Genomic DNA, 23,248 nt, shown 5'->3' on the forward strand with positions numbered 1-23,248 from the left:
GTAGTGGTGGCCAGCATAAGCGAATCTCAGGTATTGGCGGTGAGCTTTGCGAATGGGTATGTGGAGTTAGGTCTCTTTGAGATCTATGGATGTCAAGATGTCTCCTGGCCTGATGCAGCCCAGGATGGGCTGTAGGGACTGCATGTTGAATCTCCGGTAAGTTATGTGATAATTTAATCTTTTTAGATCTAGGATTCCCCTCCACCCCACCCCACCCCCGGAGCTTTTGGGGACCAGGAACAGAATGGAGTAAAATCCTGTTCCTTCCTGACCTGGTGGAACCGGTTCTATGGCCCTGATGTCCCTGAGATGCCTGATCTCCTGTTCCATGAGAGCCTTTTTGACAGGACACGAAGGGGTGGGACAGCGGATGAAGTGTCAGGGGGAAGGGAGAGAAATTCCAAGGTGAGACCCAAGCGGATTGTCTGTAGAACCCACTGGTCCGACGTGATCCGTTCCCAATGGGCATGGAATAACTGAAGATGCCCTCCTATGGGAGCTGACCATTGGTGGTCATTTGTATCTTTTGAAAGGGCGGGAACCAGACACACACACACCTCGAAAGGGACGCCTGGAGAAATTCTGCTGACGACCTCTGTTGCGAAATGACTGACGGACCAGTCAGCCTGCTGTAAGTATGGCCGATGGAAAGAGGTGGAGCTGGAGGAAGGCTCCGTGTTCTGAAAGGGCTGCCTCCTGTAGGAGTTGGAGCCCTTCCGGTCAGATTTCTTGGTAACCGATGGAATCACCTTTTTGTCCTTGTTTTCTACAGGAACTGAATCCAGGACCCCCCCTAAAAGCTTGTCCCCTTTAAAGGGTGCCGAGACCAGCTTCCACTTGGAGCGCATGTCAACGTTCCAGTGCCTGAGCCACAAGAGACGCCTAGTAGTGAAATTGGACACCAAGGCCCAGGAGGCAAATTTGGCTGCGCTCAGTGTGGCCCCGGCGGTGTACTCAGTGGCCGTCATAACTTGTTGACATCCTGCCTTGATTTGGTATCCCCAGCCAGAATTTTGGTCAGCAACTGTCTCAACCAGAGAAGGGCAGCCCTAGAGAGGAAGGATACCGAGGGGGACGTTTTAATCGGCCAAGCCGCCGCCTGGTGCGTTTTGTGGCAGGCGTTCTCTGTTTTCTTGTCCTCTGCTTTGAGTCCCTCCAGCAAATCGGGAGGAAGTACAGAGGATGAGGTAAGGGCTGCCACAGGAGGATCAATGGGAGGTAATTTAAGCAAGTCCTCCAGACTGGCGTCTACCATGTACAACCTCTTATCATTGCTACTGGGAATAGCAAGGGTGGCTGGTTGTGCCCATTGCTTTTGAACCACATTCAGAAACAGCTTGGGGACTGGCACTATCTCCTGGGCCAACACAGGCTCCTCAAAGAGGTCCCAGATAGGTCATCTGGATCGTTAGTCGCCTGATCGGGGGGGGGGGGTAGACTCCAAGTGGGTCGAGACCTTTGCCTTATTCAAGATGGTTTTGAAGTTGGCAAGTTTAAATAAGCCCGAAAAGACAGGCTTTTCGGATGCAACCCCTTTGTCCCCAGAAAACTCAGGTTCCTGCCTAGGTAGGATGTCCTCTTCTTCCCAGTCAGAATCCTCACTGGCCAGAGACGAATGTGGAGACTGAGAAGGCTGGGTGAAGGGCACTTCTCTGGGAGTATCTTGGGGCTGGAGATGTTGGGTCCTGCACGGGCATTTGCCTCGCTGCAGCATGCCCACCTCTATGCCCTGGGATATAGCCCTGTTAATGACCTCCTGCATTTCTGCTGAAAGGTTGGGGCCCTGGTCCTCAATGGGTCAAACTCCTAGAATGGGTTGGGGTGCCGGCTGCTGGGGTGCCAAGGGGCCCACGGGAGCGGGCCCTTCCTCCAGGTCTGAAGGACAGGCGAAGAGATTGGCCTGGTCAACCATTGAATGACCTGGGGAAGCCGCCATGGCAAAGGAAGCAGTGGGAGAAAATTCTTGGCCTCCTCATCACTATCAGAGACGGGTTGCCTCTGATCTGGTTGAACCTCCATGGAGGTCTCCACTGGAGACACCGATTGGGAGGTTTGGGCCTGCTGCTGAGCCTTGGAAAAGTTCTTCTCTAAGGCCTTCTGGCGATGTATGGCATCCTTATCCGGGCCTGATCCATGTTTGGGTCTGGGCCTAGAATAGGGTTTGCTGCCCCTGATGGCTTCTTGGGCAGCCTTGCAGGCTTGCCTGGAGAAAGCTCTGGAAGAGGGCCCAATCTGCTCTGAGTTCTTAGGGATCTGATCTGCCATGGCTGAAAGGTTGGGGTCTAATTGAGACAGGCAGGGGCTACCTCCACTCACCACGTTCACAGTTGCCGACCGCAGACCCAAGTGCTCAGAAGAGAGACACAGAAGGTAACTAAGATCAGATCCAGCCAAGCAGGAATGTGGCGTGAGCGTTAGCAACTTGCAGCACCTTGCAGGTCAGGTAAGGAGGCAACATGATAAGCCACAATCCTTTGCCGTGCTAATCTGGTGGTCTCGTTAGAGTAGGAGTCAAATCGCCGGTCAGACTGTACAAGGAGCCTCCACGTGGCACCTGCAACGAGTCAGGCAACCAGGCAGCTGCGGCAACGTGCTTAGAAACAAAACTGGCGAAAACAAAATGGCGGATGGAACTTCCTGTCCCAAATCGACCGCTGCACCAGTAATGCAACTCAAGTTTGCCGTCGGAACTAGATAGGAGCCCTGAAGATCCGGGCCGAATGCCGGCTTCTGCAAAGCGCGGACGGTGGCAACAGAGCCTTCAGTGGGGGTTTCCACCGCAGCAGGGGTGCTACGACAGCGCTGGCATCGGCACTCTGACCCACGCACCTCCCACGACAGCTGCCTGTGGCCCTACAGCGCCGAGGGAACCCAAGACACCGGGAGCACTGGAAGAGTAAGCAAACGGCCAAATTGAAAAGAAAGGAATTTTCCCTCACCAAGCCTGCTCAAGAAGAACACATTAAGGGAATTTTCCCTACTTTTAATGCTAGGAGAGTCCAAGCAATATGTAGAATTGGAGAAAAACTCGAAAGCCCGTCCACTGGGCTAGCTGAATTGAAAAAAACTGAAGATAGTCAGCATCAGAGGCATGGCTTAAAGTTTCAATTCAGTTCTGGGCAGATTGGCTGTACTTAACCCTTGCTTGGACTTTCCAAAGCAGCGCCCTGGAAAACACCTGCATTTAATATTACTCTGTCAAAATCTGTATGCTATAAGACTTCCAACAAGGGCTGTTCTACACACTTTTTTAACAGCTTTCCATGCTCTAACAACAATGAAATGGACACTGTAAAATATTATGTACAAACTGTAGAAAATGTCAAACAAACTGATCACATATAAAATATTCTGAATGGTGTGGTTAATGTCCTTCTAACAAGGAATTGTTTAAAAGTATAGTTCAATGAAATTTTCACAGTGTATTTATTTTAAAAATTTACATACTGTTTATAGTGCAGTATATACCCCTGAAAAATCTGACAAAAAAGTATTCATAAATACTGTCTGTGATTTTTTGTGTGTGTGGGGAGGTTATTTTGTTTCATTCCCTTTCCAATAGTCAATGTGAAACTCCTTTCTTATGTAGCAGCCACATCTTTGTAATTCTTTTTCCCCACAGAATTATTCATCGTTACCCCAGACATTACTAGCTCAGTTTTTATTTGCGTAGTTGTGAAAATGGACAGTACTATATATGCAGGTCATTTATACTAAACTGTGTTTGCCATTTTATTGCCCATTCTTCTATTTCCAGTGTGGGGAGATGACTTTGCATCATTTAAATTATGCTAAACAATTCGGTGTTGCCAGAAAAATTAGCTACCACATTAACCATTCTTAGCTCCACATAATTTATGGAGAAGCTGAAAAAGCACAGATCACAACGCAAATCCTTCTATTGTAAAGAGATTCACTTTCTGTTTTTGCTAATAATTTTATGTTCTTTATTTAGTTACAGATAGACCTTGATTTAGGATTGGTCACTTAGTGACTATTTTAAGTTACAACACACACACACACACCCAAAAAAATCTACTTATGACCAGGTTTTGAAGTTATGGCTGCTGCAGCACTATTATGATCATTTGCTCTTATGATTGACACTGCAGTGGCCCTAACTATCCCAACCTCCCCCCCCCCCCCAATCCTGCCCCATCAGGAAATGAAATCTCGACTTACTGCATGTTGGCTATATGCTGTTGCACAGGCTGGTGCTGAAAGTGTTCAGGCCACTGATGATGTAGGCAGAAAGAGGGCAAGGACTGAAGGCAACAAGCAGTCTGATACAAAGGCATATGCTTCTGGCAAGCAGTTGCTGAATATTCAGTTGTGTGTAGGTCTGGGGAACCAGAAGGCAATGGAGACGGTACTGCATTACCAGCCACTGAAAGACATTCTTGTTGACTGCTTTGGTTACTTAGTGCCTGATGAAATGGGCAAGGATGACAACACTGCAACAACACTTGTGGTGTCCTTTGCTCGTCTGCTGCTAGGAAGGGTGCTTTGAGTGTGCCATTCATGTGAAAGCACCCATTTGCAGTCACTTTTCTTTTTACAGTTTCTTTTGATGATGGTAGATTGTAGACTAGGATAGTGCCATCCTTGGTCGCAAGAAGATCTGGATTTGCTGCTCCAAATGGAATGCTGCCATTGCTCAGAACTACAAACTCATTGCTTCCACTGCTTGCAGCCATGTTTTAAAATTCTGATGGCCTGTAAAGTTTTGGGAAGGAAAAAAAACCTGAATTAAAAAAAGGCAGAGTGTTAACATAACAACTCACTTGTTGAAATATTGAGGAATAAAAGAAAGGGGAATAATGACATGAGGTGGATTTTGTTGCTAGGAATAGCTGGGCCTTAGCTCCAGAATTTAGAGCTGGGATGGATCCTGTCATTTTGTTCAGCTACACTCTGGAGCTGAAGACAAGATTACTATTTGGCAGAGCAAAGCTAGAATCAAAAGGGAGCAGGCTCTGGAGGTGAAACTCTGCTACCCAAACATGGATCTTCTTTTCAAGAGCTTTTCAGCACTAGCTTTTTGCTAATGAACAGTTTGAGGACTGCTGCTGTTGAGCCATAAAGCTACTGAATTGACCAATCATGAATACTGAGCACAAGGTGTTTTGTACAATGGAAAGCTGCCCTAGAAACATCAATTGAGCTTTACAAAGCTGGTGTAGTTTGGAGAACTTGGGGCCTAAAGCTAATGGTGGGAAATGGGTGTTAAACAATGCTAATGGTTTACCTTATACCTAGTTTATAAACGTAATACAAAACAGCAATTATCAGTAGTCACAACCTCAAAAGTAGGAACATTTTACTCCAGAATCCAGTTCCATTCATACTCTATTTGCCCAAAAATACAACTAAGCACATCATGAAAATGGTGATTTTATAAATATTTCTTTAAAAGACTTTACCACATGTTTCTAATGGACTGAGCAAGCTTCAGAACAGCTAATAAGAGAGATGTTAAGTGGGGCTTCATTTCATAAATAAGGTTCCCTTTTAAGAAACATACTCTTACAGACTTTTAAATATATTAAACTTAAGAGAATATTGATAATATTGATATTCATACTGATAAAACTGCAAAACCACAGAATTATAGAGTTGAGATGAGCCGTTTAGGTTATCAAATCAATCCCTTTCTTAAAGCACAGATGCAAATTAAAGCTGCCCCTAGGGAGGGTTGTGTACCTTCAGTTGGGCTGTGAACAAGGAAGGGGAGCCCACCAATTCTTTGCTAAGTGTTTCCATTGGCTGATTGTTTTCTAAACAAGGCATCCATATTAAATCATCTGATATCGGAAGAACATATTTACACAAGACAGTGACTGTAAGCATTTGTTCATTTTGGCATCAAGTTTCCAAAACGGCTTAATCAAAGAAAAGACACTTAATGTCTATTTCTTAATTGTATTTATTGCTGTTTTCATATGTTGATAGCAATCTGGGGAGACTACTTGTAGTACAATAACATTAACTTAATAAGTATATAAATGAATTGTGAACCACTACAAACTTGATAACACAAATCACATCCAGCAACCTCATTCTAGTATCAAATTTTGGACTATTTTGTTCATTCTTGGGTAGGGTGTGGAAGACATAGATTGTCTGGTTCCTACTGAGTAACTGGATTGATGATATCTGGCCTTTTCCCCAGCTTCTCCTCAATTGATATGGCTAGAGATATTTGTTTACAGTAAGGTTAATAAACTGGTCCAGCGAATGACTTGTAAAAGTATATCAATAGTATACTCAGACTTTATTCAAAACGTAGCAATATAGTGGTACTCTCCCTCTCTTTTCTTCTCTCTCCCTCTTTCTCCAATTTCCATAAAATACTGTAGATAGATAGATAGATAGATAGATAGATAGATAGATAGATAGATAGATAGATAGATAGATAGATAGATAGGATAGGATAGATAACTCTTGTTTTGAGCACAGAAATAACCTGTAAGTTTAAGAAAACCTGTAATCATGTTTACATTTAAACATTGTGTTACATTTTGCATTCACTCAAGTAAATATGACTTTTTGATATGGGCAAACATCTCCCAGTGACTTTTTCTCTGGTCTAAGGTTTTTATTTGTTACGAAAAAATAAAAGTGAAAAGGAATCAAGACGATTAAAACAAAACCATTTGGGAAAAAAATGCCATACTAAAGTCACCTACGTTTCAAAATAACATACAAAATAAGATGAAAATGCTGCATTAAAAATGTGGTTGAAAGAAAGAAAACCCAATTTCTAACTATTTAAAACTTGAAACCACTGCAGATTTTTTGGTACATTTGATTCCAATAATTATTTTTTTTAAATAAAATTGTATTTCAAAAAAAGTAAGCATTACAACTTTTATATTTAAAACTACCAACAGTGTAAGTAGTGTGTGTGTGTGTGTATGTGTGTGTAAGAGAGAGAGAAAGGGAGGGAGGGAGAATGGATGAATGAATTAGTTAGAATTATTTGAACCTATAGTTCTGTTAAATAAAGAGAAGCCATAATAAAGAGAAGGTAATGCTTCTCATGCTTTTTTTACTTCACAAAAAAGATTGCCAGAAAATTAAATTGAGCAAAATGCAACAACCTGTTTCATTTCATTAGTGTCACTCAACAGGATTCTGCTAAGAAAGCATCCTGTTTTTCAGTCACAACAATTCAAATCCAATCCAACAAAGAGAAAGGCAAGTTGCAAAGTTAGTTTTCCTCTGCCATAAAACTGCAGATTGAAAGAAAGAAATTAAAACAGACATAACAGGTGGTGCCTGATCTTTTTATCAGTAACATTTATTTACCTCTCAAGCTACTATTCCTTGGGCAGTTAGAGTTCTAAAAATGCATAATGTCATTGATCTTAGCTTCTGGCTCTTAACTAGACATTTTTGGAATTCCCTAAGCTCTTTGCTATTCATAATATGTGGGAGTTTTTCTGACTTTCCTGGCACTAGCTTATTTTGTTTATAGGCTTCTAGCTATTTCTTGAAACCTCTATCTTATTAAACTATGCCCTTTTTTTCAGAAAGGCAGCACTGGGTCATCTAAGATTGCTCTCCTAAGTTTGAGTTTACCTCAAGATGAATCAAGAAAATTTGTGCATTAACAATTTAGGAAGTTTGCTCTAATTAGTGGTGTATTAAAGTTCACCTTATTAAAATTAAACTATTTTAACCCTTTTTCTTGTCACTGTTCCTGAAGTTGTGCAGAACTGAAATCTACAAAACATCTCTACTCGTGGAGATCTATAGTTGCACCGAAGAAGGTGTGGACTTGCTTTAGTTGTTAATAATGTACAAATTTGATCAGCTTCTTCTTTTGGAACTGAATGTGCCTCCTGCAAGCTTTAGGATCCAATCTGAAATAACTGAATTGCTTTAATGCAAAATTGCTTTCACTTGAATAGAACACCTGGACATCTCTTTCCAAAGGGATAGATATGTACCTTTTCTGCAACTAGGGAAGAATGAAGTTTAAGAAATCCACAGCTGTTTAACTACATTTTAATTCATCTCTAAGTGAAAATTCAATGTTATTATCAACTAGTTGGATCTAAACTCAATTATGTTTTAGCTCCACTGAAATCAAGAAGGACACATTAGTCAATATTTTGACAATACTTAACTCAATTTCATCATCAGAGTCAAATGATATATCTATGCAGGTGCTAAATTAGTATTTGTAGTCAGTAACGGGCTGAAGGCCAATAATATGAAATTAAAACAAGGAAACTTTTAACATTTTACAGGGTACCATTTAGTATGGCATAAGTTTTAGTATTGTGCATTTATTGCCATCTTTAGGGTGACATAAAATTTAAATTCAAATTGATAAAGCCTCTTTATTTCTCCATGCATAGTATAAATTTGGACCAGGCCTTAAAAGTTTATTCTGGAGAAAAAATGCATAGTTAGATGCTCTAATTTAACTTGTGAAATTTAGGGCATTTGAGTGAATTCATCAAGTTATGACTGTTCCTTGAAAAGAGCTGAACAAGCTACCTAATTGTTTCTGACCCCACCTGATGCACTTTCCTTTAAAATTCAATATGGATTAAGACTTGAAAGAGTTTAGAATTGCTTCTCCCTATACCAGCTCCCTTGTGACTTTATTTATAAAGTGTATCAGCCTTGGAAACCATCTTTTACATTGGGCCTTCAGGTCTGCCACATTTTCTGCTGTGGGAAAATGGGAGGGGGGATTATATGGAGTATGGGAAATATATAGTCAAAATAACATTCTTTTCTCAGAGTCAAGGACATCTTGCACTGCATCTAGAATGGTGTGACTGAGAAGCATCTCCAGTTGGGACGGTGACTGATTGGACCATGTGATGGACATGTGGGTGCTGGGGAGGAACTTGAATTTTCACTTGGGTGGGGAAAGCCTGGAAACTTTCAGATTTGGGTTTTCCCAAAACTTTCAGATTTAGGTTTTCCCAGATATGCCAATATGACATCTCTAATAAAATAGAACTTTGAGGAATCTCAAGCCTCGGAGTCTTCTTTGGTTGGGGGTGTTACTTGGAACCCTGACATTGTGCTCTATTGTACAATTTTGGGCAAATCAGTGTTTTCTCTGCTGCAAAATCCAAATTGCAATATCCATTCCATAGAAGTGTGACTTAGGCCACTGTTTCTAAACCTCAGCAACTTTAGGTTATGTGGACTTCAATCCCCAGAATTCCTCAGTCACTATAGTGGGAGTTGAAGTCCGTAGTTTAAAGTTGCTGAGCACCAAAAGTGTCATGGGCCTATTTAATGCTACTTGATTTCCCCAGATATTTGACTGCTTTTGTTAGCTGTTTTAATCATAACAATATGGCGTTCATATTTTTATTAATGTGTGTGTGTGTGTGTGTGTGTGTGTGTGTGTGTGTGTGTTGTGTATCCAGGGCATATAAATGTAATAAATGTATTAAATTTGACTCTGGGCAATTAAAGATGTCCACCCACCCATCCCAAAAAAATTCTAAACCTGGATGGGAACAAAGAAAACAACAAATGCAATCTAAAGGAGGCTTCAATCACTCATGCCAAAGGCCTGGGCAAAGAGCCAGGTCTTCAGGGCCATTCAAACACAAAAGAACTGTTCAAATCTCTTGGGGAACCTAAAGTCAAGTGCTATTACAGAAAAGATGTGCTTCCAGGTCCCAACTGTTGGTTTAATCAAAGGTACTGTGGATGGCAGCACTTTGCTGAGCTTGGAGGCACAGGTGGACCTGGTTAATATCTGTATCAGAGACCAATACCAGTGTTTTGGCAAGTTAATACCCACAAAGACTGGAGTGGCAAAATCCTTCTGTACTCTTCCCCAAAATTACATTGCTAAATCAATGTAGGTAGCTGGAATTGAGCTCAATTTAAGGCCTATTTTCTCCTTTGAAGGTGGCTTTACACTCAGTATTGGTTTTGAGTGTCAGTTGTATTAATTTTATACCCTTCTCATATCCGAATCAGTTACTGCTCTTTTGTACTTGGTTTACTGCACATGGATTTTCAGTCACAGTTATTGACTCTTTCATTTAATGGAATTTTATAAATCTATAAGCAAAATTTGATTCGCTTGTATTATTCAGCATAGACCAAACCCAAATATTCTAAATGAATGTTTTCTCCTCTTGTCAGCAATCCATCAGTCTTCAATAATTTTACATACTTCTCTTGACCTTGAACAAAGAGCTTCATATCGTGCAGTGAATGGATCAGGTATCACAATTTTTCTCTGACATTAAGTTTTTAGAGATCAGTGCACCAAGATCACAAAAAAGTAAAGTGCAGAGAATAACCATTGTTGTACAAAAAGGAAACAAGATTATCTATTGTAACAGCAAAAACTGGAATTCAAATGTAAAAGTCTGTATGTTGTGATGACTCTTTATGCAGAAAATATTGGGAGGTGGTAGGAGTGGGTATGTTGTAAGGTATGTGGCATTTTCTTTTGCCCATTCCTTCTTGCCAGCTATGTTGAGATGCAGTGGTATCTTGATGGATGGATGAAGTATGAAAACCATTTGCCTTGACTTGGCCAAGCAAAGCTGCTTTTTATTAGGGACATGTCACCTATACTGTACAGTCATGTTTTTGGTTTTTTTTTTTAGCTTAAGCATCATCAGGATACTATCATGCTTTTAATTTTACCCCTCCATTTTTACTCCTGTTCCTATGAGTGAGTGATCCCTTTAGTGTATTCCATTTCTGGAAATTTTGAAAATGTGCATTCTGACCTTAATGAAAAGTTACACAGACACAAAATTCTACTTAACTTCTTCTCTCTTTCCTAACAGTATCATACCTACGATATTAACACAAAATGTTTTTGGTCTAACTTAAGATAAAAGGGAACAAAATAACTAAGAATACTGAAAGCTTGAAATATAGGCTAAATTTAATTAAAGAAGAAATCTTTATATAATGTATTTTGACTACAACGTGACTATACATACTTTACCCTCAACAGTTTCAAAAAACATTCTTTTGCCAGAAATGTCATTTTACAATATCAGTTCAATCTTTATAGTATTTTTTTGTTTCCAGCTTTGAGTTTTCATCAATGCAAGCATATTTGGCAATAATTATAAATCATTTCATACACTTAAACTAACCTGCTTTGCAATTATTTTTAATTACTTTCAGACTAAACATTCTAAAGGAGAGAAAAAATACACTTTTACAAGAAAGCTTAGCATGAAATACAGTTTGCCCAAACTGCAAAAGAAAGTATTTGTGTTGAAAAAGATATTGAGGCTTTGAAAAAATTATGTAACCAGGGAATGTCAATATTTAAACAAACACAGCATTCAAAGTTTATATAAAGAGAATACGCTATACATAAAAAATTCATACAGACTATTCCACATGTGTGAAAAATTATAATTCAAGAATTGCATAGATTAGCTTGAAGATTGCCATTCAATAAAAAGTTCTAACAACCACTGCATAGCTGATACAAGTGAAAGTGGCTTCTGACACCCAATAACCTTAACACGTACTTGACTTATAATTCATACAAACACAAAAAATAATTATAATGCTCAGTTTTGAGATGTCTTTTATTTAGGATATTTGCCTCCGATAGCAAATTTTGAAATGAAAAATTAGCAGCAATGATACTAGCCAGCAAGTCTGCCTAACTTGTGTTATCTAAGGGAAGTTTATAGTACAGAATACACTTAATTCTGTACTTAATTAATTATCAAGCATCTGTCACCTCAGTATATTTACAAGCAGAGTCTGCTTTCTTAAATATGTTTTAAATTAAGAAATGAATCACATTTTGCAATAATTGTATATATAGCTTGTTTCCCATTGGTCAGAACAAAAAGACAATCCTTAAATCGGGATTTAGCTGTTCCTAGCATACCAAACTTAATCAAGTTTTACAACCCATCTAGGCATAAAAAGTCTTCATCTGCAATTGCACTTTCAGCCAACAATTCTATACATAACTTATCCATGCCAAAGAAAAAAAAACACCCCACAACATCCAACTGCAAACTTACAATAACTCACCTAATTCTAAAATCCTTGCTCTCTAATGAACAGAAGTGAAAGATTAAGATAGTCCTTTCTGGAGATCCTGGAAACAAATCTTTCATGCTCAGCAAACACCTCCTTGATGAATTTTAAAGCTTTGCCTTGAAGTGAAGCTCCATTCACAGCTTCAGTTGAGCAAATGTGATTGGTTAACAGCTCCAATCAGCAGAAACAACAGGAAAAAGGCAAGTTGGGGGCTGCCCTGCAATACTGCAGAGACGAGCTGGAATGACACACAGATGCAAATTGCCTTGAATCAAGCTTTCTGGGGGCAGGAATTTCCACTACTTCCTCGCCTATAGGAGACTTGCTTTCTTATTTAACTCCAAGGGGGCAAAGACTCAATGGTAACAGCTGGGGGTGAAGATTTGATCTCCATGAGACTTTGGGAAGGGCGGTTTTGATTGTAACATGGCTTTGCTTGATTTATAAGGGGAAAGTGTCAGGTTTTTTGCTATTACTTATAGCTGTATTTTTTTAAGGGAAGACTAGAACATAAACCAGTGTTTTTCAAACTTGGCAACCGTAAAATATGTGCACTTCAAGTTTCAAAATTCTGATTGGGAAGTGCTTTCAGCTTTATTAAAATTTCACAGGCATTTTAATCAGTACTTTGAACCAGTTAAAGGCAGAGAGAGTGGTACCTTCCCGATGTTTTGAGACAATTCTCTCCAGTACCAACTAGCTGAGGAAGCTTATGAGGATTATGGGATCTGTAATATAAAACTATTAGGAGATCTTATAAATGCTTCTTGGATGGAAAAGCAAAACATCTTACAGAAAAATCAAAGTCCAGTGGCCTTTAAAACAAATGTGCACCTTTGGGACACATTGGGAGACATATTGTCAACTTCAAATTTATACAACACTGAAATAAGTCTGATTTATACAGCTGGGTCAGACCAAAAACCTTCATTAATTCCAACAATCTGAATAGAAGTAGAAAATGAAGGCAGTAATATTATCTACTGTAATTGCAATTCCAATTCAACTCTTTCCTCTCTCCCTCATCACCTCAGTAACTTCTGTCAAGTGGTATACTGCCTCTGAACATGGAAGAATCTATTTCAATTTAGCTTCTTGTATATTGCAATTCCGAGATTGGCAGGTCAATCGGATCTCCATATAAGGCTGCAGCCCATGACTGAGACATCTCTCTATAGTGAGGCTTATAAATACTCAAAGCTTTTCACACTGACTCTTTAGACAAAAAAAGCCTTTCATTACTTTATTGATACCAGTAATAAAACAGTCCTTCTGTTCTGACATACAGCCTGAAACTGCACGCATGTACCAAAAATGATACAGAAATACAACAAAAATGAAAGAAGGAAGGAAGAAATAAACTCTTAAAACTACAGTCTTCTTCCAATCAAGATAATCAAGACAGAAAGACAGAAAGAGTTCAGGACTGCAGGCTTGAGACAGATATGGAAGGTCCAAAACAGAGGTGGTATTCAGCAGGTTCTGACCAGTTCTGGAGAACCGGTAGCAGAAATTCTGAGTACTTCGGAGAACCGGTAAATACTGCCTCTGACTGGCCCCACCACCATCTATTCTTTGCCTCCCGAGTCCCAGCTGATCGGGAGGAAATGGGGATTTTGCAGTTACCTTCCCCTAGAGTGGGGAGGGAATGGAGATTTTAAGTATCCTTCCCATGCCATGGCCACCAAGCCATGCCACGCCCACCAAGCCACACCCACAGAATTGATAGTAAAAAAAATTGAATCCCACCACTGGTCCAAGAATTCTGGTTTCAAAAAATCAAGAAGCAATCTGCATCTTTTTCTATTTCTGACCTATAGCTTGATGAGAAAAGAGTCAAATAGTGGCTTATCGAGTAGTAGATTTCCTTGAGCTGTGGGAAGCATTGAGAGGCAATTTGTAAACACTACCCATCCTAGTCAACTATCTGCAGTGCTGAGATGATGGCTGACATACACAATAAGAGTATTCAATTCAACACATTCTAGAAAGAGGTGTATTCAATATAGTCCAGCTCATGGAAAGAAATATATCTGTGGTACATCTAACAACTATCCCAGTGGTGGGTTGCAAATCCCATTCCAACCAGTACGGTTGAAACGGGGCCGGTGGCGTCCTCATGGATGTGCGCACCGCCAGCACGAATGCACGCAGCGCCACATGTGTCTGAGCATCTCCGCGATGCTCCAGCTGCTCTGCGGAGCATCATGCAGGAGCTATATGCGCCATGCGCGTGCGCGGCAGTGCAGAAGCTTTAAAACACAGGTAAGGAGCTCGGGTGGGCGGATGGGCCCTCTGGAGCACCGTACTGGAATGGTATCCGGTGCTCCGGGCTGGCTCTGGTACGCCCGTACCTGGGCGTACTTCCTGCAACCCACCACTGAACTATTCACACACAATGTTAACATCCGTAGCGTGCAAAAGTTACATTATTTCCTCTTTAACATGAACATTCCTTTAAAGGAATTCCCCAATTTACATTGTTAACTTCCTCTTCATATACAAAGTAGAAAGTTCAACTGGATGGTATTTAATAGCCTTGTGAGAGCTCAGCTAGTGATAGCAGCAGATCCCCTTAATATGTTGGTGAATTAATTAAGAGGGTCCATTTCCAGAAATGTGAAGGATTCAAGAAATGCTCTGGAAAGTCTATTGAGATTTCAGTTTGAGTTTGTTACCTTGAAATGGAAAAGTTATTGGTATAAAGATCTATATTCTTTTTATTTAGGTTCAGATTTATCCAGATCTATTTAGAAAGATCTACGGGAGACTGGAATACATCAATTAGTTATCTGCTGAGACAAATTTGATAACTAGAATAATACAAATACCTAAGAATTTATAGTACATTATATGGATAATGCATTAACAAACAATCATGTGATTTGGTATGGGATTACACATCTAAGCATATAGAAAATGTAGTTTTCTTTCCTGTACATCTGACTGATTAAACCACAAATGTGCTATCAAAAGCCACTGCAAGAAATGTAAAAACTACAATGCCTGACTTTAATAGAACAATAATAGAAAAGTGTGCCTTGATCCAAATTTACCAAATTGGATACGTCGGCCCATAAAAAGTTGATTTGAAACCTGTCTGAAACTTCAAACATGTTGCATGATCATACTCTCTAATAAATAATATTGGAGTGAAATTGTTTTTGAATTATTGAAGTCATACTTTCACGTGTATTCCATTTTCACAGGTGATTGGCTTTCCACTACACATTACAATTACTGTAATAAGAGCCCTACATGAATACTGTAAGCATATGGAAAATTCCAGCCTTAGCCAGTTTTACAAGTAGCCAAGGAAGGAGATGATGAATGCTTGGTTCATAATGGCCACATGTGGAACACAGTAAATTGTCTGAGATTGGTATATTAAAAATTCTATCATGGTGTGATCATAAAATGATTCCATTGCTGGCCAGTCACTTAAAGAAGCCACTGCTTACCAATTTACAACTAGTACTCTCCATAAGAAACTATTCTATATCTTTCAAAGCAGAAACCGTAACTACCATTCTTTTTCTGAAACTGCAAACGCAAGTGCATACACACATATGCATACATGCACATAATAGGACAATACAAGACAAAGTGTGACTTTTATTCACTTTAGTTTTGAACTGACCAAATGCAGCTATTCCAATGCAGAAACAATCTTTGCTGTCTCTTGGCAAAGAGAAGCAAGCCTGGGAATTTCAATTGCTAGAGATAAATCAAGGGCCAGAACTCAACTTCCAACACTTTAAGAAGCATGTGTTAAATTTCTCTGAGATACTTTGATTTTCCCCTGTATATGTGAAGTGAAAGTTGTCAATTTTAATTATTATCCAGCAAGCATGAAAATGTTATTGCAATAATCTTTCATTAATTTTTCCAAATAACATATGTGTTTATATAATCTATATAGCTAGTCACATCAAGAGGCTCTGGGCATCTTACAAGATTAAAAAGCAACCAACCAACTCCACAAACCATAGCCATCTGGTGTCAAAGGATAAATAATTAACTATTAACTACCCATAGTAGCTGTAGGAGAAGGAATGGCAGAATCTGGGTGCAGAGTGATAAGAGGGATCAGCTTAGAATCCCTATGTCCATGATGGCTAACGTATGGCACGCATGCCACAGGTGGCACGCGGAGACATTTGTTAGGGCACATGAGTTGCCCTGTCAGCTCCAGCATGCATGCACGTGCTGGCCAGCTGACTTTGGCCTTCATTTTCAGCTATTTTTCACCCTTCTGAAGCCTCCAGAGGGCCAAAAACAATCCAATGCGCAAACCGGAAGTTCGGGAACGGACTTCCGGTTTGCGCGTATAGCCATTTTTTCTACCTCCGGAGGCTTCCCTGAAGCTTCCAGAGGGCGAAAAACAACCCAACAACCCACCTGTGGCATGTGTGCCATAGGTTCGCCATCACAGACATAGGGATTCTAAGCTGATCCCTCTTGTTACTCTGCGGGGGGGGAATCACACACATAAAATTATGGGTGTGGGCACACCCGCGCACACACATCCTGCATTCCCCCCACTTTTGGCATGCGATGGCAAAAAGGTTAGCCATCACTGCCCTATGTAGTCACAAGCAAACAAAATTTAATGCCCCTTGAGGGCTGTTGATCTTTACCTAACTCAGATGCTGACCATTAGTTGAGAAGATTCCAGTGCATAGGCTTTTAGCAATAAATCAGCTTAATTGAGCCTTCAGCATTGGACCTGACCTTTCCTGCCTGACACTAGTATCAAGCCTGACACTAATCCCCACCGTCACTGAAATACCTGGGAGAATAGTCAGGTCTTCAGTGCATTTAAATGTAACTATTTCTTCTCAAACTAACATTTTAAAAAGATTTATTAAGTATCTGTCATATTTTAGTGACTTCTCAAAAAGTATGCATTTAAGCTTATTGACATTTGCACATTCACTTTCTAAATTAGTTTTTAATTAGATAGTACAAACAGATTAGGCTCCTTGAATTCTGAGTTAACCTTAGCCTGTTTACAACTACTACTAAAGTAATGACTACATCTCTCACAAATCTCAAACTAAGCAATAATTTGGGCTGCAATTCAGATACCTGGTCCAGACCTGTGGGGACTTTTTTTAAAGTCCTATAAATGTTTCCCATACTTAGATTGCAAGATTTTTTTGGATGATAACTTCCATCACTCATGATCATTAGCCATATAGTTAGCCATATAGCTAGGACTATAACAACATATGGGAATTAAAAACTTACTAAGAACAAGTATCTAGGTCAATATGGACCTGAAGCAATGGTTGTCTATTATCTATAGAAAGACAAATGAGTATCCCTATTTTTAACATCTACTTTCCATACCAAATAAATGCAAACAATGGATACATTTTTGCTAAGTTCTACATGAATCAACTGTTATTGTTAAACAAAAAGTGATTAGCCCAAACCATAGTTTAGCATGGGGGAGTGCCAAACTCAAGGCCCAGGGGCCTGCTAACATAGGAATATTTACAGAAATTCCTAAAAATGTGAGTGCAATAACATTTCAGACATGGATTTGTAAATCCATGGTTATGAATTTTCTATTGAGTATCAAAAATTATTATTATAGATTCTGATTTAAATCAAGTGATAGAACACTTAGTTCATAAATCATATTCGGAGTAGAAAATCTATTAAGCCTTGTTTAAATATACTGCATAGCATCTGTACTATAGATAAACGTGTTTAGAAAATGTACCTTAATCCCATGGGGAAAGAGGTTTTAACACGTAATTTCTGGATTAAAGACTGCACCACCAGTTAAAAAGTGAAATTATTAGTGACGGGTTCACTGACTTACTTTTTAGAGGTCATTAGAGCTTCCTTAAAATATGAAGCTGTCATTAATGAAACAGATGTAAATGAGAACTGTTCCAAATTTTATTCATGGATTGATCTGATTTATACAGGGGTCTATTTAAAATACATGACATATTACTATTTTTTTCTCCCCTGCTTCAGTGTCAGTGACCTCAAAAGTAGATATTCCCCAATATTCCCCATGCATATTCTCTGTCGCTGACAAAAAAACAACTCATTTGTGAACTAAAAATGAGAAAGAGAAGGCTTTACTTGACCTTCTCATGTAGGTTTTAGGTTTTATTTGACTTGTATGCCGCCCTATTCCCGGAAGACTCAGATGTAAGGTGTTTTCCTATTCTACTGTCTTCTCTAGGCCCCTTTTCCACAAACCTCTCTTCTTGACGGATTCCCTCAAACTCCAGAACAAATAAGAAGATCCATGGGTAATGGGAATTGGATTTACAGGCGGGTGCCATTTAATCAGCAAACATACTTAAATATAGTTTATTAAAGAACAAACTAAATTTGATAATAGATTCAAAGACAGGAAATAGCTCACATATAAAGACAAAGAAGTTACTCAGCTGAGGGAAAAAAATACCATTTTGTAGTTCTTCTCCAGGTTCCTTCTCAACTTCAGTTGTAAAAAAAAGTAGGTGGAAGGGCCTATGTTCTACTTTATTTTTTGCTTATAAATTTGACCTCTCCTCTTTCTGCAATAAATGACTTTAAGGTTCATGTGGAAGTTTGTGGAACTGCCAGAATTAAATCTAGTCTGGCTAAGATTCCTGAACGAAATACAAATAATGACGTTAGTGTAGCAATCAATTTCATTTCTTTATCAGCCTGCACCAAATACTCCTGCATGAAATATATCTGTTTTGAAATGGTCAGGAAAACATTGATAAAATTCTCAACCTGGGAACAATAGATGGATAAAAATGTCAAATTCAATCTAAACATCCGGCTGACTGTGCAAGCAACTATAATAAAACCATCAGCATTATTATTCTGTTAGAGCTATTGGGCTGAGAAATAATGACTGACCCAAAGTCTAGACCAGGCTTTTATGCCTAAGGAGATCTAGAACTCATAAGCATATACCAAGTAAATCTGGAGAGCAATAGATTTTTATTAAAAAGTACAAAAAGTGTCAATGAGCATTAAATATTCCTATAGCAAGATCCATCAATTTTCTCTCCAATGCAATACAAACTTACTAAATATATTATCCAGTCTGATCTCCTGAGTCCTATAAGGCATTTTTGTATATTTGCTACCAGTAATTTCCACATGATCAAACAACACAAAAGTGTGACATACATTCCCCATCCCAGTGACCCCAGAATGCTAAATTGCCCCATCCTTTTGAACCTAGACTTTTTCGGAAACAAGTTACTGCATACTGCAACTCACAATACAAGAAATATTGCGCAATGAATAATGAATCAGCTTTGTTCTTTCTCTTTATTACCTAACATTTGCAAAAGGGAAAAAAGACTAAGTGGACAACAAATATGCACAGACTTTATCAGGTAACAAATTACTGAAATTAGAAGTAAACTAGATTTCTTTTTGACTGTATGCCAAAACAAGGTTGTAAGATACTACTTACTCACTGGCATACAAGATGGCAAAGAATTTAGTTATTTAAAAGAAACTCTGGACCTATTTTTTGCCTGGATTGTTATTATTGGCAAGAACATATTATTATCTTTTCGGAAACACACTTTTACAGCATATACCAAAGACTATCTTATCAAAATGTGTATCATTTCAACATTGATTTGTGCAATTGGAAATACTGGATAATACGATTCTGTTTGATCAAGATTTATTGTTTAAAAATCCAGCTGTATTATTTCATATACATGTACTGTAACATTAAAGTTAAATAGCGCAATGCTTAAAAGGAACAAAGATTTTCTCACCTTAGCTAAACAGGATTAGGTAACTAGATTTTAAGAGAATCCATCTAAATTTTAAAATAAAGCAAGAAATTATTTCCTCCTTTTTCTGAAATGTGCAATAGTTGCTAATCCGCTACCCCTCAAGTTAAAGAATTGATCTTTTTCCCTTCCTGAACTTCAGGCCAAATACAATTTAGGGTAAGAACCCAGAAAACTTTAAATTGCTTCTCCTTTTGCCATTGTTGCATGCTGTTTCTAAATATTTGCGATTCCCAGATTACTAAAATGGGCTGAGATGCATTCCTTTGTAGTGCAGATGATTTGCACAGACCTCATGCAGTAAAGAAATTCTCACGCCTTCAAGGAACAAACTGGATTTAGGGGACGCTTTGCTCACATGCCAGGGTAAAGTAATCATGAGGGTCAAAAAGAGCTCTTTCTTTTGCTACAATTCTAGAGGTTCTAAATCCTCTCCTGGGGGAAAAAAACAGGGACAGTAATATTGCTAATACTTCTCAAAACGGTAGCGATTTTAAAATACTTGCAATCAGAATCAAGCTGTACCTAAATTAAAGCAAGTTTCTGGCAGGATTCTGTAACACAATTGCATGGAAATGAGAATTTGTTGCAAAACCCATAAGACGACCATGTCAAATTATTATTATTACCAGTCAGATTCGCATAAAGGCATCTGTCTGTCAAAGTTTACTCCTCTATAGCCTGGTTGAGGAGGCAAACTGCCAGACAAGGCTGCAAATTTCTGATAGTAGCATTTTTTTCTATTATTGAAATTTCTCAATATCAAAATACACTGACTCTCTTTTATCCAAATAATGCTGCATTATTTTGAACTGGGGGCTTGTTTTGTGGAGGCAATGCTAATTTATCAGTCATGAGAAAAACAGTAATTGATCTCAACTTAACTCACATAAATCTTTTTTTTAAATTCAAAAGTAAGCATTTTTCAAACAACATGAAACCTGGAAAAACCTTTATCTTTCAGGTTATTAAATGGAACAGTGATTTGGAAAAACTGATTTTAGCAGCATTTGCTTATCTCAAGTTACTCTATTATTTTAGGAATACAGAATACATTATGTTCAACTTGTCCTACTCTCAAAATCATCATGCTTGAATGTATTAGATTTAAGCTGGCTGCCTTAGTTGTTTTCCTTACAAATATTAAATTAATAAAAAGTCAAGTATTTATGTAGGTTATGAAAACATTCTAATATTGCTAAAACAGCTTGTAATGTATTTCATTCTGAACTTTTACTTTTCAGTAAAGAAATATAGTTTTTTTTTCTTCTTTCTCTCTTATGCTGTGGCTTTCAAAGGGAGAGTTATCCTTCCCAACAAACTATAGGTACCCAGCGACTTATGATCACAATTGAGCCCAAATTTTATACTGCTAAGTGAGACATTTGTTGAATTTTGCCCCATTTAACAACTTTTCTTGCCATATTTGTTAAGTGAATCACTGCAGTTGTTAAATAAGTAACACCATTGTTAAATTAACCTGGCTTCCCCAGTGACTTTGCTTGTCAGAAGTTCGCAGAAGATGACCACATGACTTCAGGACACTGCAACTGTTATAAATATGATCAGCTGTCAAGCATCTGGATTTTGATCATGTGACTATGGAGATGCTGCAACAATTGTAAGTGTGAAAAATGGTCATAAATCACAGTCACTAAATGAACAGTGGTAAGTCAAGGACTGCCATCTGGAATATATAGACTTGCTGACCAATTGTCTGCACCTTTCACCCTGTACTTTAAATTCTATTCAGGGTAGTAAAAATCCTCCTTCTAACCTCTCCTAGGAAGCCCCTGAATGCCAACTACCAAACATGGGTTCTTACACTCTGGATGACCCTTAGATGGCCAAAGGGCTGATCAGTCATCTGGATATTTTCAGCCAATTGGTAACTCTACTGTGAATGAATCCACCAAGCTCTGCAAAAAACAGTGGACAGGAGACGCCATATGAAAAATGCCCAGCCAACTTTTCTGCCTGTTCTTGGGGAGGTGATACCACCTGTATGGTGAAATGCTCTTGCAAATTCTGCAGATCCTCAGCAAGGGAATGATAATGCACACATTTTAGAGAACACTGAATCTCTAAAAATTAGCATTTCAGATTATGGATAACTTGGTCTTTGCATTTATTCTTCATGTTGAAAGTATGCCAGTTTAAAAATGGATACCCAGAGATACCTCTCCCTCCCAGAATATTTACAAAAATTATGCACATTGCATGCACATGAGTCCAGTAAGCCTCACTATTTAGTAAATTCTAGAACTGGGATGTTATACAAGCCAAGGGTTAGGATTTGCTCATATGTAGAGCTCAATGTTAGGATACAAAATGGTGGTAGAGTAAAAAGATTACAGATTTAAGCAGATATGGACCCATCAAACCTACATACAAAACTCCCTGGGAATCCTGTTGTTTGAAAGTATCTAAGGAGATTTTAGCACACCAACCTCATTTTTGTCTATAACACCCAGAAATTGTAAACAACAGATTAAAACTAATCATGTAGTTTAGATGCAATAATTCAAAATAGGCATCTTCTCCCTATGATACAAATAGATGGGGAGAAGGAAAAGGAAGGCTAATTGTGAGACTCAAAAATGCCAGAAGCAGAATTAACGAGAAATTAGGTAACTGCATCCCTACTTTCAATATTGCAAAACACAGTATTATACATATAGTGCTAAAAATTTTATTGGACTGAACATCAAAAGAACTTTTAAAAGCATTTTAGAAAGCTAAGCAATGACATCAATCCTTTGAAAAACAAGTTTCAGCCAACCCACTTAATAACTGTCAGGCTAAAACTGCTGAATACACACTTACTAATTGCCTAAGCTTTTAACAGAAAGAGATATTTTAAGTGGGAGAACCGCAAACAATATTAAAATGCTGTGGACAAATTATTAGTAGCAATAAAACATATTTATACACTTTTTAAAATGAAACATGGGAGAAATAATTAAATGCACTATTAAATAAAATTATGTCTTAGTTTTCAATCTAAATTAGTTAAATGGATTTTATTTTCCTGGCTGGTATGATACCCAGCATGCCAGTCAAATCTTTAAAAGTACGTAATATATTCTTTTTCTAGGATATTGGTCTCACCTAAATCATATTTGTTTCCTTGTATATTTTTACAGTTCCCATCAAACAAAATTGCTACATGTAAACTATTTTTATATTTAAATGTTTTAACAGGAGAGCATTCAAATAATACAAAAAAATTAGAAGATCTTATATATTTGCAACATATAAAAATGACTACAATTTAGTGTCCTATTTAACATAATTTAGTAGCAACCTTTGGAGTAGTAGTTCTTACAGTTCATATTTCATGCTTCCAAGAAGAAGCCCATTCCGAAATCTGATTGGTTTTATCTGCCATTATGGATTGAAATTTTGCATAATGTGACCCTTCTGATGAT

The 23,248-nt window shown here is 38.5% G+C and overlaps 1 protein-coding gene across 2 annotated transcripts in view; it reads right to left on the reverse strand.

The window, feature by feature from the left end:
• DISP1 (dispatched RND transporter family member 1) overlaps positions 1-23,248 on the reverse strand; it is a 73,675-nt gene that overhangs the window by 33,046 nt on the left and 17,381 nt on the right. Inside the window, exons 1-2 of one of the 2 annotated variants that reach the window (XM_032215875.1) lie at positions 12,022-12,202; positions 4,183-4,716 (exon numbers count right to left, since the gene is read on the reverse strand). In XM_032215875.1, coding sequence (XP_032071766.1) covers positions 4,183-4,697 — 515 coding nt within the window. In that variant the 5' untranslated portion in view covers positions 4,698-4,716; positions 12,022-12,202. Of the gene's footprint in view, positions 1-4,182; positions 4,717-12,021; positions 12,203-23,248 lie in introns of those variants that run through there. The other variant, XM_032215874.1, reaches the window with a different exon arrangement.

This window comes from Thamnophis elegans, chromosome 4, assembly GCF_009769535.1.
Source record: "Thamnophis elegans isolate rThaEle1 chromosome 4, rThaEle1.pri, whole genome shotgun sequence".
NCBI classification, from domain to species: Eukaryota; Metazoa; Chordata; class Lepidosauria; order Squamata; family Colubridae; genus Thamnophis; species Thamnophis elegans.